This window comes from Leiobunum rupestre, chromosome 11 (genome assembly GCF_980474605.1).
Source record: "Leiobunum rupestre chromosome 11, qqLeiRupe1.1.hap1, whole genome shotgun sequence".
Classification (NCBI taxonomy): Eukaryota; Metazoa; Arthropoda; class Arachnida; order Opiliones; family Sclerosomatidae; genus Leiobunum; species Leiobunum rupestre.
Window position 1 is genome coordinate 51,341,946 of NC_143394.1, and position 12,818 is coordinate 51,354,763.

Consider the following 12,818-nt stretch of genomic DNA (forward strand, 5'->3'; position numbering starts at 1 on the left):
TATTCCTTAGCTTTCTTCTTCCATGATGATTTGTACGCCGTTTTTGAAACTATGTTTTCCTACCCTATACGAGAGCGGGATCTAGCGTTACATATGATTATGTGTGATATTATAATATACTTGCTTGTGATTGTTGTTCAGTGTTCAAATAAAATAGTTGTGGTAGAATTTCCGTCGTATATTGCAAGTTCCTCAGGTTATTATGATTCGGAGAAGCTTTTTGCAAATGAGGTTTTTAAAAGCATGTTCACCATATTAACCGAATGTGTCTTGTAAGAGCAAGTTAAACTAGTCCGTAGGTATAATGTAAACAATTTGGACGCAAGGGCGTGGCGTATCCAGGGTTTCATTTCTTTGGGCGTTTTGGTAAACGATTTGTTGACTGGGGAAAGAAATGAAGTAGAAATAGGGCATCCTATTTTTCTAATAAAAAAAATCCCACTGTCACACGTTGATTCTATAAAATTTAAAAAATATCTAACGTTGTAAAACATTGGTTAAATAATTAGACAAATTATTGAAATAAAATGTAAATAAATAATTACTATATAAATAATTAATAAACTGAGATTTTACAATTACAAAAATGCTAAACTATTTCTTTTAACAAATTTATTAGATATTAAATAATCAATTATTATTTAATTAAAAGGAAATTAATAAATTATTTTAAAGGGTAATTAGGAAATAAATTATTATTCAGTGATATAAAATGTAATTATTTATGAAACTATTAAAATGTGAGTTAATTAAGTATTTAATTTAAACATAAGCATTTTACCACGAACCCATAAAATCATTGCTACGTCAAGAATTTTAACGATTTTTAGCGAGGGGGAGGTATTATAATATTATCCTGAACGCCGTGATTCTCGGTGAAACAGGCCCCTTTTGGGGGTGTTAATTATTCCGCGTTTGAATTGGGGTATTTCAATGTTTGTATCATCATAATTATATGTATATTTTGTTGTATATATATTTTAAGCCGAGTTTCAGGCACATTTAGATTATATATTTGAAAATGTACCGTGAGCGGAGCGTAACGCGTGACATGAGAAAAAAGGTAGATGGAGAAGGCGCGCTCGCTCACGTGAAAATTAATATAAAAAGGGATATGTTAACCGAAAAATATTTTTTAAATGTTAGGCTAGAGAAGTTGTCTTGGAGCCGAAAGGTCCGTTTTATTCCCCCGTATAGAACATAATTGTATTTCGTTTAATAAATAGTTTTGTGTTTCACTTTTAAAGTTCGTAATAGCAATTCCACAATAATTCGCGCTATAAAAACAAACCCGTTAGTTTTTCAGTCGGCTGACGCGGTTTAAGCTGTAGTCGCTCTCCCAAATTGATAAAACCCGATCCGATCGCGGAAGGAATCCACATTTTGGTGCCGAAACCCGGGAATTATCCACTTGAGAAATATTCGTATGTACATTATTGTGAGACTTAACAAGAAATCCGTTAGTGAAACATGGCAGCCGAATCCGATTTAACCAAGTTAAGAGCCATCCGATCCGTTGTGAGGAGTGATACCACGACGAATTTAACAACATTAGAAGGACTGTTGAAACTCGAGGATGCCGAAGAGATATCAGCTTGCCCTATTAATGATGAAGAGATTGCAACTGCGAGAGTTGGACGACCAAATAACCGAACTCCTACCAGATAATGAAGAAGAAATCAAAAAGGAGTACAAGGAAAGGACCTACGATGACCAAATTCATTTAGCCGAAAGGAAAGCCGAACGAAGACTTCGCCAGTTAGGAGCTACTAGTGTATCGAGCAGCACCCAAGGCTCATCGATAACCGAATCAACCACTCGGGTGGAGTCGAAATTACCAACCATTGAACTTCACAAGTTCAGAGGAGATTATACGAAATGGCCGGGATTCTGGTCGCAGTTCAAGTCAACGATACACGACCGAAGAGGGTTAAGCGAGGTAGAAAAATTCCGATATCTGTTATCTTATTTGCAAGGAGAAGCTTTAGAGTTGTTAGAGGGTTTTGAAGAATCAGATCAGAATTACGACGTAGCCGTTTCATTGCTAGAAGAAAGATATGGCCAAACACATTTAGTTATTAACCAACTAATGAATAAGATACGCGCATTAACTAAAGTTGAAGACTCAAAGAACATTTTTGCATTAAGAAAACTTTACAACTCGATAGAGACAAACTTAAGGAGTTTAACGGCTTTAGGCGTTGATACCACTGCAAACAGCGTTTCATTGTGTTCCGTTATTATTGCAAGTCTACCAGATGATATTTGCTTAAGATATAGTATGGATTGCAATAAAAGTAAACAATTCGATTTGAGTGAGTTGGTGAGTTTTATAAAACGTGAGGTAGAAGGCCGTGAGACTTGCGCTGTTCCAAAAGGTGAAGAAACGAAATCGCAAACTTATAAACCACGTGACGCACGCGATCAAAGTAGAACCGCAAGATTTAATCCTCGTAAAAATTCACCGTCTGTTACCGCTGCCGCGCTGAATACCACCGTTACCACGGGGAGAATTTACTGCATTTTCTGTAAATCCGCCACCCACGCGTCCGTGAACTGCCGTAGCTACACCTTAGAAGAGAAAAGAAAACTCATCCGAACCATGGAGAGATGTTTTATCTGTACCCGTACACAACATAAAGCTTCCGCGTGTACGTCGAAATTCCGTAAATGACAGCTTAGCAGTGGTCGACACAACTCGGCGCTTTGTGAAAAGAATCCCGCTCACAAGCCCGAGAAAGCCGCCGTAACCGATGAAGTCACTACCGATAACGATTTCAAGGCTAACACCGAATCGAAGTCCATCGTCTCAGCGATGGTTGGCTGTCGAAAAGAAGTTTTACTGGGTACCGCTATGGCAATAGTGAAAAGCACCGATAATCCGAGAAGAGAAGAAGTAGTTCGTTGTATTCTAGACAGCTGTAGCCAAGCCACGTTTATAAAGGAGGAAGTAGCCAGAAAGCTAAAATTGCCGGTGGTAGGTAGTCAAATTGTGTCGATAGAAAACTTTGCCAACGAATCGCCCACAGCCGTCCAGAGAAATACAGTTCGCTTAACCATAGAAAACAAGAGAGACCCGAGAAAGAAAATAGAAATAATAGCTATAGAAGTGCCTTATTTATGCAAAACCGCTACTTTGGTCAACTGTTACGAAGTCGAAAAATTCGTCAAAGAAAGGGGATTGATTTTAGCTGACGAACCTTCCGTGGATACACCGACCGTCTCCAGCATTGGAATCCTAATAGGAGCGGATTATTATTTCGACGTAGTTAACGACCGTATTGAAAGAATTAATGGACCGTTGGTAGCTATCGATACCAAACTAGGATGGGCAATACAGGGTCCTATAGACAAAAGAGCCGTATCCGTCAAACACGTTGGAGTAATCTGCATGAAAGTTGGAGTAGCGGACGACAACGAGGAATTGAACCGAACGCTAAGATCCTTCTGGGAAATAGAATCTCTGGGGATACAAGATAAACAGGAGAAGAAACTCAGTGGGAATGATGTTTGGGAGCAGTTCCGTAGAGAAACATTCTTCAAGGATGGAAGATACCACGTCTACCTTCCATTGAGAGTAGATCAAAGTGAACTTCCGAATAACCGTCAGATAGCGGAGATCCGAATGAGAAGTTTAGTAAAAACCTTCAAAAAAGATCCAGTACTATACCTAGACTACAAGGCAATTGTCGAGGACCAGTTGCAGAAAGGCATAGCCGTAGAGGTAGACGAAAGCGAACTCAACGTCACCGAAGGCTATTACATCCCTCATCAACCAGTCAAAAGAGAATCGAGCACAACCACAAAACTGAGAGTAGTGTTCGACGCTTCATCCCACGCAAAGGGAAAGCCTTCACTAAATTCGTGTCTAGCAAGTGGGCCAAATCTCAATCCAAACATTCTTCATCTTCTTATCCGATTCCGAAGTCACCGCGTAGCTATTATGGCCGATATAGAGAAGGCCTTTCTTCAGGTTTCTCTGGCGGAGGAAGAACGAGATTTTTTGCGTTTCCTTTGGGTGAAAGAAAACCAAGGTCGAATCGAAGAGGACCAGTTCCGAGTATTGAAGATGGCCCGAGTCGCCTTCGGAATTACCACCTCGCCATTTTTACTCTCAGCCACAATTCACCTACACGCCGAAAAATACTCCGATACAGAACCGGAAGCCGTAAAATGCATTAACGAAGATCTGTACGTAGACGACCTCTTGAGTGGAGGCCCAGACGATGAGATGGCTTACAAAAAGTCAACAAAGGTCTCGGAAATTTTAGGGAGCGCTAATATGAAACTGCGCAAGTGGAAGACGAATTCGCCGGCATTGAGAGAAAGATGGACGAGAGAGGGAAACTACTCGAAAAATAAGGAAGCACGATTCGAGGGAGGAGCCAGTACCGGAAGTGAGAAAATTCTTGGATTGTTGTGGGAGCCGACGAACGACAAGTTTTCATTCGATCTCACCAAGATAGCTCAATCCGTCAATGAGACAAAGGGAACGAAACGTCAAATACTAGGAGCTGTAGCGCAAATCTTCGATCCGCTAGGTATGCTGACACCGTACACTATCCGAGCCAAGTTGATGTTGCAACTATTATGGAAAGAAAACACCACATGGGATGAAGAGCTTCCGAAACTAGTAACTGACCAGTACAATGAATGGAAAACCGAAATGCCGGACATCAGGAAAATACAACTAGAAAGATGTTATTTTAGTGGAAGAGAAGCGGTTGTTCACAAAGAATTACATGCATTTTGTGATGCCAGTCTTAAAGCGTTTGCTACCGTAATCTACATCCGTTACGTAACCGCAGACAACAAAATCCACTCCTCATTTGTCACGTCAAAGGTCGCACCGCTAAACAAGGAGTTAAGTTTACTGCGTTTAGAACTCATGGGATGTTACCTCGGAGCCCACCTGATAACGACCGTAAAAAAGCGCTAAAAGACCCCGACATTCCGATGTACTTATGGACCGATTCTACCACAGCGCTCCACTGGGCGAGAGGAGAAGAAAGGGAATGGACGCCGTTTGTCCAGAACCGGGTAAGAGACATCCAAGCTCTAGTCAGTTCAAACAGTTGGGGTCATTGCGCGGGAAATATCAACCCAGCCGACCTACCGACTCGAGGATGTAAAGCAAACGATCTTGCCAGCAGCAAATTATGGTGGAAAGGAGCTCCGTTCCTGAGAGAGCCGAAATCTAACTGGCCTAGTACAGATCCACAGAACCAGAAAATGAATCCAGGATAATTAGAAAAGGAGAGAAGGAAAACTGTTCTATTGGTCAATTGTAAAGACGTCGAAGAGAGGGGCTTATCAAAACTAATTAATCTTCAAGGACACAACTCCGTGAAGAAAATATTCCGAATTACCGCCTACGTTAGGAGATTTGTCGACTTTAAACTTAGAAACAAACCACTATTAACCGGACCAATTTCAGCCGAAGAAATTCGAGACGTGGAATTTGCCTGGGAACGATGCAGTCAATACCATGACTTTGGAGCGGAGATCAAGGCGATGCAGAAGGGCGAAACCGTCGACAGGGGATCGTGTATCGCTACTTTGAACCCATTTCTAAATTCAGATGGTATTATTGTAGTAGGAGGCCGATTGAATGAAACAAACCTGAACGAAGACGAAAAACATCCCGCCATTCTTAAAAAGGAGTCCAGATTGTCCGAACTGATTATGATCCGTAGCCACGCCGAAGTATTCCACTCGAGAATTCAAAGTTCTTATACGCAATCACGAGGGCGATACTGGATAATTTCCGGGCGGCAACTAGCCAAAAGGGTCATCAAGAACTGTAGAACATGCCGAAGACAGCAGGCGAAGCCGGGCGCCGCACCTTTTGCACCTTTACCGAAGGAAAGAGTCGACCGAACCCGTGTATTTCAGAACACCGGGGTCGACTTTTGTGGTCCTTTGTACGTTAAAATCGCAGATCAATCCGAAAAATGCTACATTATATTATGTACATGCGCCGTAACCAGAGCAGTACACCTCGAGCTAGTTCCTTTTATGACCACGCATGAATTCCTACTTGCGCTACGAAGGTTCATCAGTCGACGAGGTATTCCAGGCATCATATTCTCTGACAATGCTAAGACGTTCCAGAGAGGTGATGAAGATATCAAACTTATATGGCAGAATATAAACAGTCAAGAAGCTCGCGAGTTCTACGGAGATCGAGGCATTCAGTGGAGGTTCATTACCGACCGTGTCAGCTGGGCTGGCGGTTGGTGGGAAAGGATGGTCAGAACCGTCAAAACAACTCTTAGGAAGGTCCTGGGACGGACCAGTCTCACTTATCAAGAGTTAGAAACCGTGGTTGCAGAAACCGAAGCCATTACCAATTCCCGCCCAATCACCTACGTTTATAGCGGAGTGAAAGAGCCAATGCCGATAACGCCGGCTCATTTCTTAGTTGGCGACTTCCTGACGAATTTACCGCCACAACGTCCGAAAGAAGGAGATCTCCCAAAATATGATTAAATATCGCGAAAATTTAATGGAACGTATTTGGAATCGCTTTAAAAACGAGTACGTGAAGGATATTAGATCGGCTTATCACTCGCCGCTTGTGGGTCAAGAGTTATCCATGAAAGAAAATGACGTGGTTATGGTCCACGGCGATAAGACACCCCGAAGCTTGTGGAAGCTTGGAATAATAACGAAAACCTTTGTAAACCGAACCGATGGTTACATCCGTTCGTGCATGGTACGAATGCCAAACGGAAAATTGATAAAACGACCAATCTCACTCTTGTATCCTATAGAAGTAAATAATGACTAGGAAAAGTAACCGTACGCGAAAAAATTCACTTTAAAAAAAAATAACACTTTGTATCATTTTTGGGGGGAGTGTTAATTATTCCGCGTTTGAATTGGGGTATTTCAATGTTTGTATCATCATAATTATATGTATATTTTGTTGTATATATATTTTAAGCCGAGTTTCAGGCACATTTAGATTATATATTTGAAAATGTACCGTGAGCGGAGCGTAACGCGTGACATGAGAAAAAAGGTAGATGGAGAAGGCGCGCTCGCTCACGTGAAAATTAATATAAAAAGGGATATGTTAACCGAAAAATAGTTTTAAAATGTTAGGCTAGAGAAGTTGTCTTGGAGCCGAAAGGTCCGTTTTATTCCCCCGTATAGAACATAATTGTATTTCGTTTAATAAATAGTTTTGTGTTTCACTTTTAAAGTTCGTAATAGCAATTCCACAATAATTCGCGCTATAAAAACAAACCCGTTAGTTTTTCAGTCGGCTGACGCGGTTTAAGCTGTAGTCGCTCTCCCAAATTGATAAAACCCGATCCGATCGCGGAAGGAATCCACAGGGGGTAAGCATTCCCCCCTTTCCCCCATTTGCAGCAATATTCGGCAGGTCAAAAGGTTAGCTGATTTACGAGGTTAGGTCAATAGGTTAGATGATTTACGATGTTATAACCCGGCCCCTCATAAAGCCTAGGTGGTAAGCATCACCCCCCATTTTCGGCAGGTCAATAGGTTAGATGATTTATCTCCCCCCTGTCGCTATTCGGTAGGTGGTGTGGAATCAGCTGACACGATGTTATGCAAACCGCTATAAACCTGAGTAGTTAAATAGGTCCCCTCAACAACTTGTCAAAACGTATCAGTCATAGTGAATGTAGCCCTAAGGCACCTGTCTTTCGAGGTGATAATAAATAGTTCAATGGGTTTCCGCCGACAAACACTTTTCCGCCTCCAAACCAGTAATTCCAAACACTGTCCATCTTATATAGGGGGCTAAGGGTTTTAAAATTGTAGCTTGCGCGTAAAACAGCGGGGTGTCCTCGCTAAAAGTGTTTTGGAAAAAAAAGCAGAGTGTATACAAATTATTAGTTTTTATTATGATATTTTTCGAGTACAGGCTGTATAATACGATTTACATTGAAAATACGTCTTTGGAATGTATTTTATTTATATCATGGTAATTACGTCGATCTTCGTAGCGTATATACCGAAGTTCACTCAAAGGGTTGAAACGAACCATCTGAATTTAGCGTTTTTACGAGCATTTTCATTAAATGTTCTACCTCGAGGCGTTTGACGGTAAGAGTTACGAGTTCGTCGCCGCCGGGTCCCTCGGGGCTGGTTGTGGGTCCGCCGGATATGTATTTTTCAGATGGCGGGATATCTTGGCCCTCCAAAGCGGCGAGTGACGGACAGTTGGGATAAAATTTGTCGTGTTCCGCTTGGGGTACGTCGCCGGTTTCCCAACTGCCTAACTGTCCGTGGCAGAGGTAGCATTCGACTATGCCGTCCGAGTCTACGGCGAAAAGTCCGGCGTGGGCCAAGTCTTCTTTTTTCACGTGTACGTTGTCCCATTGCTTGAACGTTTCTAACCGACCGGTTACGGTGTTGAGATCCTCGTGACTAGCCATCCCGATTCTCTTTGAGCTACGGAATAATATTTCTGGGTCTAAACCCAAAAATGACGTAATCTATAAAAATGACGTAATTTAAAAATGACTCACTAAAGATGACGTAATCTACACAATGAAACGTAAATATTACGTAGATGCGTTGTGGTTTTCATAAGACAGCCTCTATGGGAAAGAGGAAGATGTCTCCGCTTAGGGTACCAAAGAAATGCTGGATATGCGGGGAAATATACCGGTCCGTGAGAGGTTTCAAACAACATTTAATGACTCATTTATCTTGTAATACAATAAAAGAAGAATCGGATCTGGCGTGTGATTGTGAGGCGAGTGAATCTCTCCATTACACGGAGGACGAAGAAATGTCAGATGATAAAATTATCGATTATCTTAACGAACTTATTGTGGCATGTAAAAAGCGCGGTGCCACAAAGGAATCAACCGCGTCAACTTCAGCTACCCTGCCCGGCGAATTAAAAATGCCGACTGAAAACGAAATGTCAGCTCTGATTTATTTTCAAGAATATTGTAAAACTAATAAAATTCATAATATTAAAACCGTTGTAAAGAAAATGTGAATAAACGTTTTTATACTGAATACATTGTTATTTATTTTAAAGGGTGACCGTATAAAGTACTTTTTACACTTTAAAATTCTAAAATATGTTTATAATATTTTTCCAACTTGGGCGAATGAATGGACCCAATGAACTATTAATTACGTAATTTAAAAAATGACGCGAGCAATGAGAAATAACGAGTCTGATTTATAAGATATTAAAAATATTTATTTTTTTACAAAATATTTTATAAGCTGATATATTACAAAAATTATTTTACTTTTTACGAGTCAAAAAAAATTTAAAATGGACATCGTATTTGACTGTCTATTTCAGTGCGGTTCTGGGTAATGCAGTCGGCGAAAAGCAGACTTCTTTCCAAAGAGCACGGGTGTCGGATGTTTAGAGTCTGATGCCGGAATAGACATTTCACTGGCGGGGGCGTATCAAAAGTCGCAGCTCGGGGACAGTCAAAAGTTTCCAAATCGTATATGGCGGTCTCCGTATAATCGGCTAAAAATTTACACTTTACGTCTCCTTTTCTAAAAATCATATCAGCACTCGATACAGCTGATAAAAGGCAGGCGGGTAATTTATAATACGGCAGATACCCCGCGATCCAGCAAATACCGTGAAGGTTCCTAGACACCCATCCGTTTTGTCTTTTAATGGCGTTCGGAAGTTGTTGTACTGGATAGGGTTGTTCGAAAGTCCAAGCTTGAACGGCGGGAGGTGTCGATACTGTTGATATAGCTAGCTCCTTCACGACAATGTCGGGCCCTTCTCCGCCGGAGCGCGAGGCGGATTTTCCGAGTAGAAAGTAAAATTCGACAACGGCCATTCTCGCCATGCCACCGACACGATACTGAGGGTTTAGTTAGGAATAAAACGGGGTATAGTCGCGCGACGGGAATTTATAATTCGTTTATAATGACGTAACAGGTTGTTAAATTTTCTCGTGGCCATTATATCATTTTTGACGTCTCTTCGTGAAAAACCCTTAAAGAAGCTTTGGTGGCTTCTACGCTTTGATCGGTGACGTATATAAATCACGCAATAATGTCCGCAAATGACGCTCGTTGTCGATTGAAGTCGCCGCTTGCTGGGCGTGATTCTTCTCGAATTTTGTTTTAAAAAAAAGTTTAATGGCGGGCAAAATGGGCCGTAGCGCCAACGAGTCAAAATACCAAGCCCGTTTTAATTTATCATGGTAAATCGCGACCCAATGGCTGCCCGGTTCATCGTGGGGGTCCAGAATTACAACCAGTGACGCTGGAAAATTATTAATCTTATCGGGTAGACAATCCGAGGCGAATACGCCCATAAAATTGCGCGTATGTCTCAAAATTTCTAAAATCTCGGATCCACGCATAATTACTCGTATTCAATAGAAACGTTACGATCTTTGTCTACGCTAAAGCTGGCTTGAAAATCGGTAAAAACTACGCAGCTTAACGTTTGCGGGACTGGTTTAGCGAACGAAAGCTCCAAACGCATCTCCCTGTCGGGATGGGTTCCAACAATGACTTTCACCCGCGCTATGGTCGTTTGAAATGTCGAAGACGTAAAACGCGTACCCCTGGGCAAAACCTTCCCGGGAAATATCGATCCCGGTGTTTCTATAATGAATTCCACTACCCGTATGTTAGGAAGTTAAAAAATTTCATTTAGCAAGCTTTTCTTAAATTTTGCTATCCACCTGTATCATTTAAAAGCTCAAGCATTGTTTTTATCAAGTTAATTTTAAACATATCTTAAAACAAGCTTCCCTAAGTCTGACTAGCTTTGTAAGGTAATAATAAAATAGCTAAATATTTTTTGGGTTTAATAATTGTGATTCTTAGTGAAAATTTGGCATATATTACAGTATTAGGTTGGCTAATTATTTTTTTTACCTGCTACCATTCTCAACGGGTGAACATAGAATAACAAAGATAATTTTCCACTATATTTAAAGCCAACTTTCCTTACATTTCACTATGAAAACACTGAAGCTTCTTTCAATGCGATAACTTTATTACATGCAATTTTTTTTCCCAGAATTACAATTATTGAATCGAAAAAAAAATGTAACCACCTTTGAATTACCCAAATAAAAGATGGTGTTCAATTTAAAAAAATTACTTTTTTTTGGATCAACCCTATATCAGTTATATAAAACCTGAAATTATTTATTTTTTTGAATTCCAATTTAACCATCACTTTAAAAACCTTGTGCAAGTCAGAATAGTTGTGTAGAGTACTAATAACGTAGATAAATATTTCTTGGCTCAGTTATGTGTAGGGAAGCTTGTTTGAAGATAAGTTTAAAATTAATTTGAAAAAAAAAGCTGGAACTTTTTAAATATATGATACAGGGTGGATACCAAAATTTCAAAATAAAATTTTTTCACTTCCTAACATATTCAATAGGTGTACACAGACTAAAAAAGATAATTTTCAACTATATTTAACGGTAACTTCCCTTAATTATCACCCTGAAAACACTGAAGTTTCCTTCAATCCAATAACTTTAACATATGCAAATTGTTCACTTGAATAATCACATTAACTGAACCAAGAAATATTTATCTCTGTTAATAGTACTCTACACAGCTATTCAGACTTGCAAAGTTTTTAAAGTGAGGGTTAAATTAGTACTGGCTGTTTGCATAACATCATGTCAGATGATTCCACCACCCCTACCGAATAGGGACGCTAAATGGGAGATCCTCCAGCCATCGGTATTTGATCTATTGACCTACCGACTCTTTTTTTCCCCAAAACGACACTTTTAGCTAGCGAGGGGGGACACCTGCTGTGCCCATTTAATTAAGGGTAAGCTACCTTTTACACCCCTTAGGGCCGATATAAGACGCACGCGCAAAGTGTTTGAAAATAATGGAAAGTGTTTGTCGGCAAAAACATCAAAGGCTCGACCTATTACTGTTTGCATAACATCGTGTCAGATAAATCATCTGACCTATTGACCTACCGAAAATGGGAGGGGGCTGTCTGTATACCCATGGTGGGGGCTGCTTGGTAATTCTAAGGTGGTTACATATTTTTTTCGATTCAATAATTGTAATTCTGGGAAAAAAAATTGCATGTAATAAAGTTATCGCATTGAAAGAAGCTTCAGTGTTTTCATAGTGAAATGTAAGGAAAGTTGGCTTTAAATATAGTGGAAAATTATCTTTGTTATATTATGTTCACCCGTTGAGAATGGTAGCAGGTGAAAAAAAATAATTAGCCAACCTAATACTGTAATATATGCAAAATTTTCACTAAGAATCACAATTATTAAACCCAAAAAATATTTAGCTATTTTATTATTACCTTACAAAGCTAGTCAGACTTAGGGAAGCTTGTTTTAAGATATGTTTAAAATTAACTTGATAAAAACAATGCTTGAGCTTTTAAATGATACAGGGTGGATACCAAAATTTAAGAAAAGCTTGCTAAATGAAATTTTTTAACTTCCTAACATACGGGTAGTGGAATTCATTATAGAAACACCGGGATCGAAATTTCCCGGGAAGATTTTGCGCAGGGGTACGCGTTTTACGTCTTCGACATTTCAAACGACCATAGCGCGGGTGAATGTCATTATTGGAACCCATCCCGACAGGGGCAGATGCGTTTGGAGCTTTCGTTCGCTAAACCAGACCCGCAAACGTTAAGCTGCGTAGTTTTTGCCGAATTTCAAGCCAGCTTTAGCGTAGACAAAGATCGTAACGTTTCTATTGAAAACGTGTAATTATGCGTGGATCCGAGATTTTAGACATTTTGAGACATACGCGCAGTTTTATGGGCGTATTCGCCTCGGATTGTCTACCCGATAAGATTAATAGTTTTCCAGCGTCAC

General features: G+C 40.2%; 2 protein-coding genes across 2 annotated transcripts; both read left to right on the plus strand.

The window, feature by feature from the left end:
* Positions 1–1,609: 1,609 nt before the first annotated feature.
* On the plus strand, positions 1,610–4,939 carry LOC149923244 (uncharacterized). Its single transcript, XM_090162376.1, has 2 exons — positions 1,610–2,323; positions 2,678–4,939. The coding sequence occupies exons 1-2, from the start codon at positions 1,610–1,612 to the stop codon at positions 4,937–4,939; spliced, it is 2,976 nt and encodes a 991-aa protein (XP_090018502.1).
* A 25-nt stretch (positions 4,940–4,964) lies between these two features.
* On the plus strand, positions 4,965–6,492 carry LOC149923245 (uncharacterized). The gene is made up of 2 exons (XM_090162377.1): positions 4,965–5,040; positions 5,438–6,492. Exons 1-2 carry the CDS (start codon positions 4,965–4,967, stop codon positions 6,490–6,492), a joined length of 1,131 nt encoding a protein of 376 aa, XP_090018503.1.
* The last annotated feature ends 6,326 nt before the right edge of the window (positions 6,493–12,818 follow it).

Coding starts and splice junctions, on each gene's coding strand:
- LOC149923244 (XM_090162376.1), top strand. CDS start 1,610: ATGAAGAGATTGCAACTGCGAGAGTTGGACGACCAAATAACCGAACTC. Junction 2,324..2,677: donor AATTCGATTTGAGTGAGTTG/GTGAGTTTTATA, acceptor CGTAAATGACAG/CTTAGCAGTGGTCGACACAA.
- LOC149923245 (XM_090162377.1), top strand. CDS start 4,965: ATGGACCGATTCTACCACAGCGCTCCACTGGGCGAGAGGAGAAGAAAG. Junction 5,041..5,437: donor CGCCGTTTGTCCAGAACCGG/GTAAGAGACATC, acceptor GACCAATTTCAG/CCGAAGAAATTCGAGACGTG.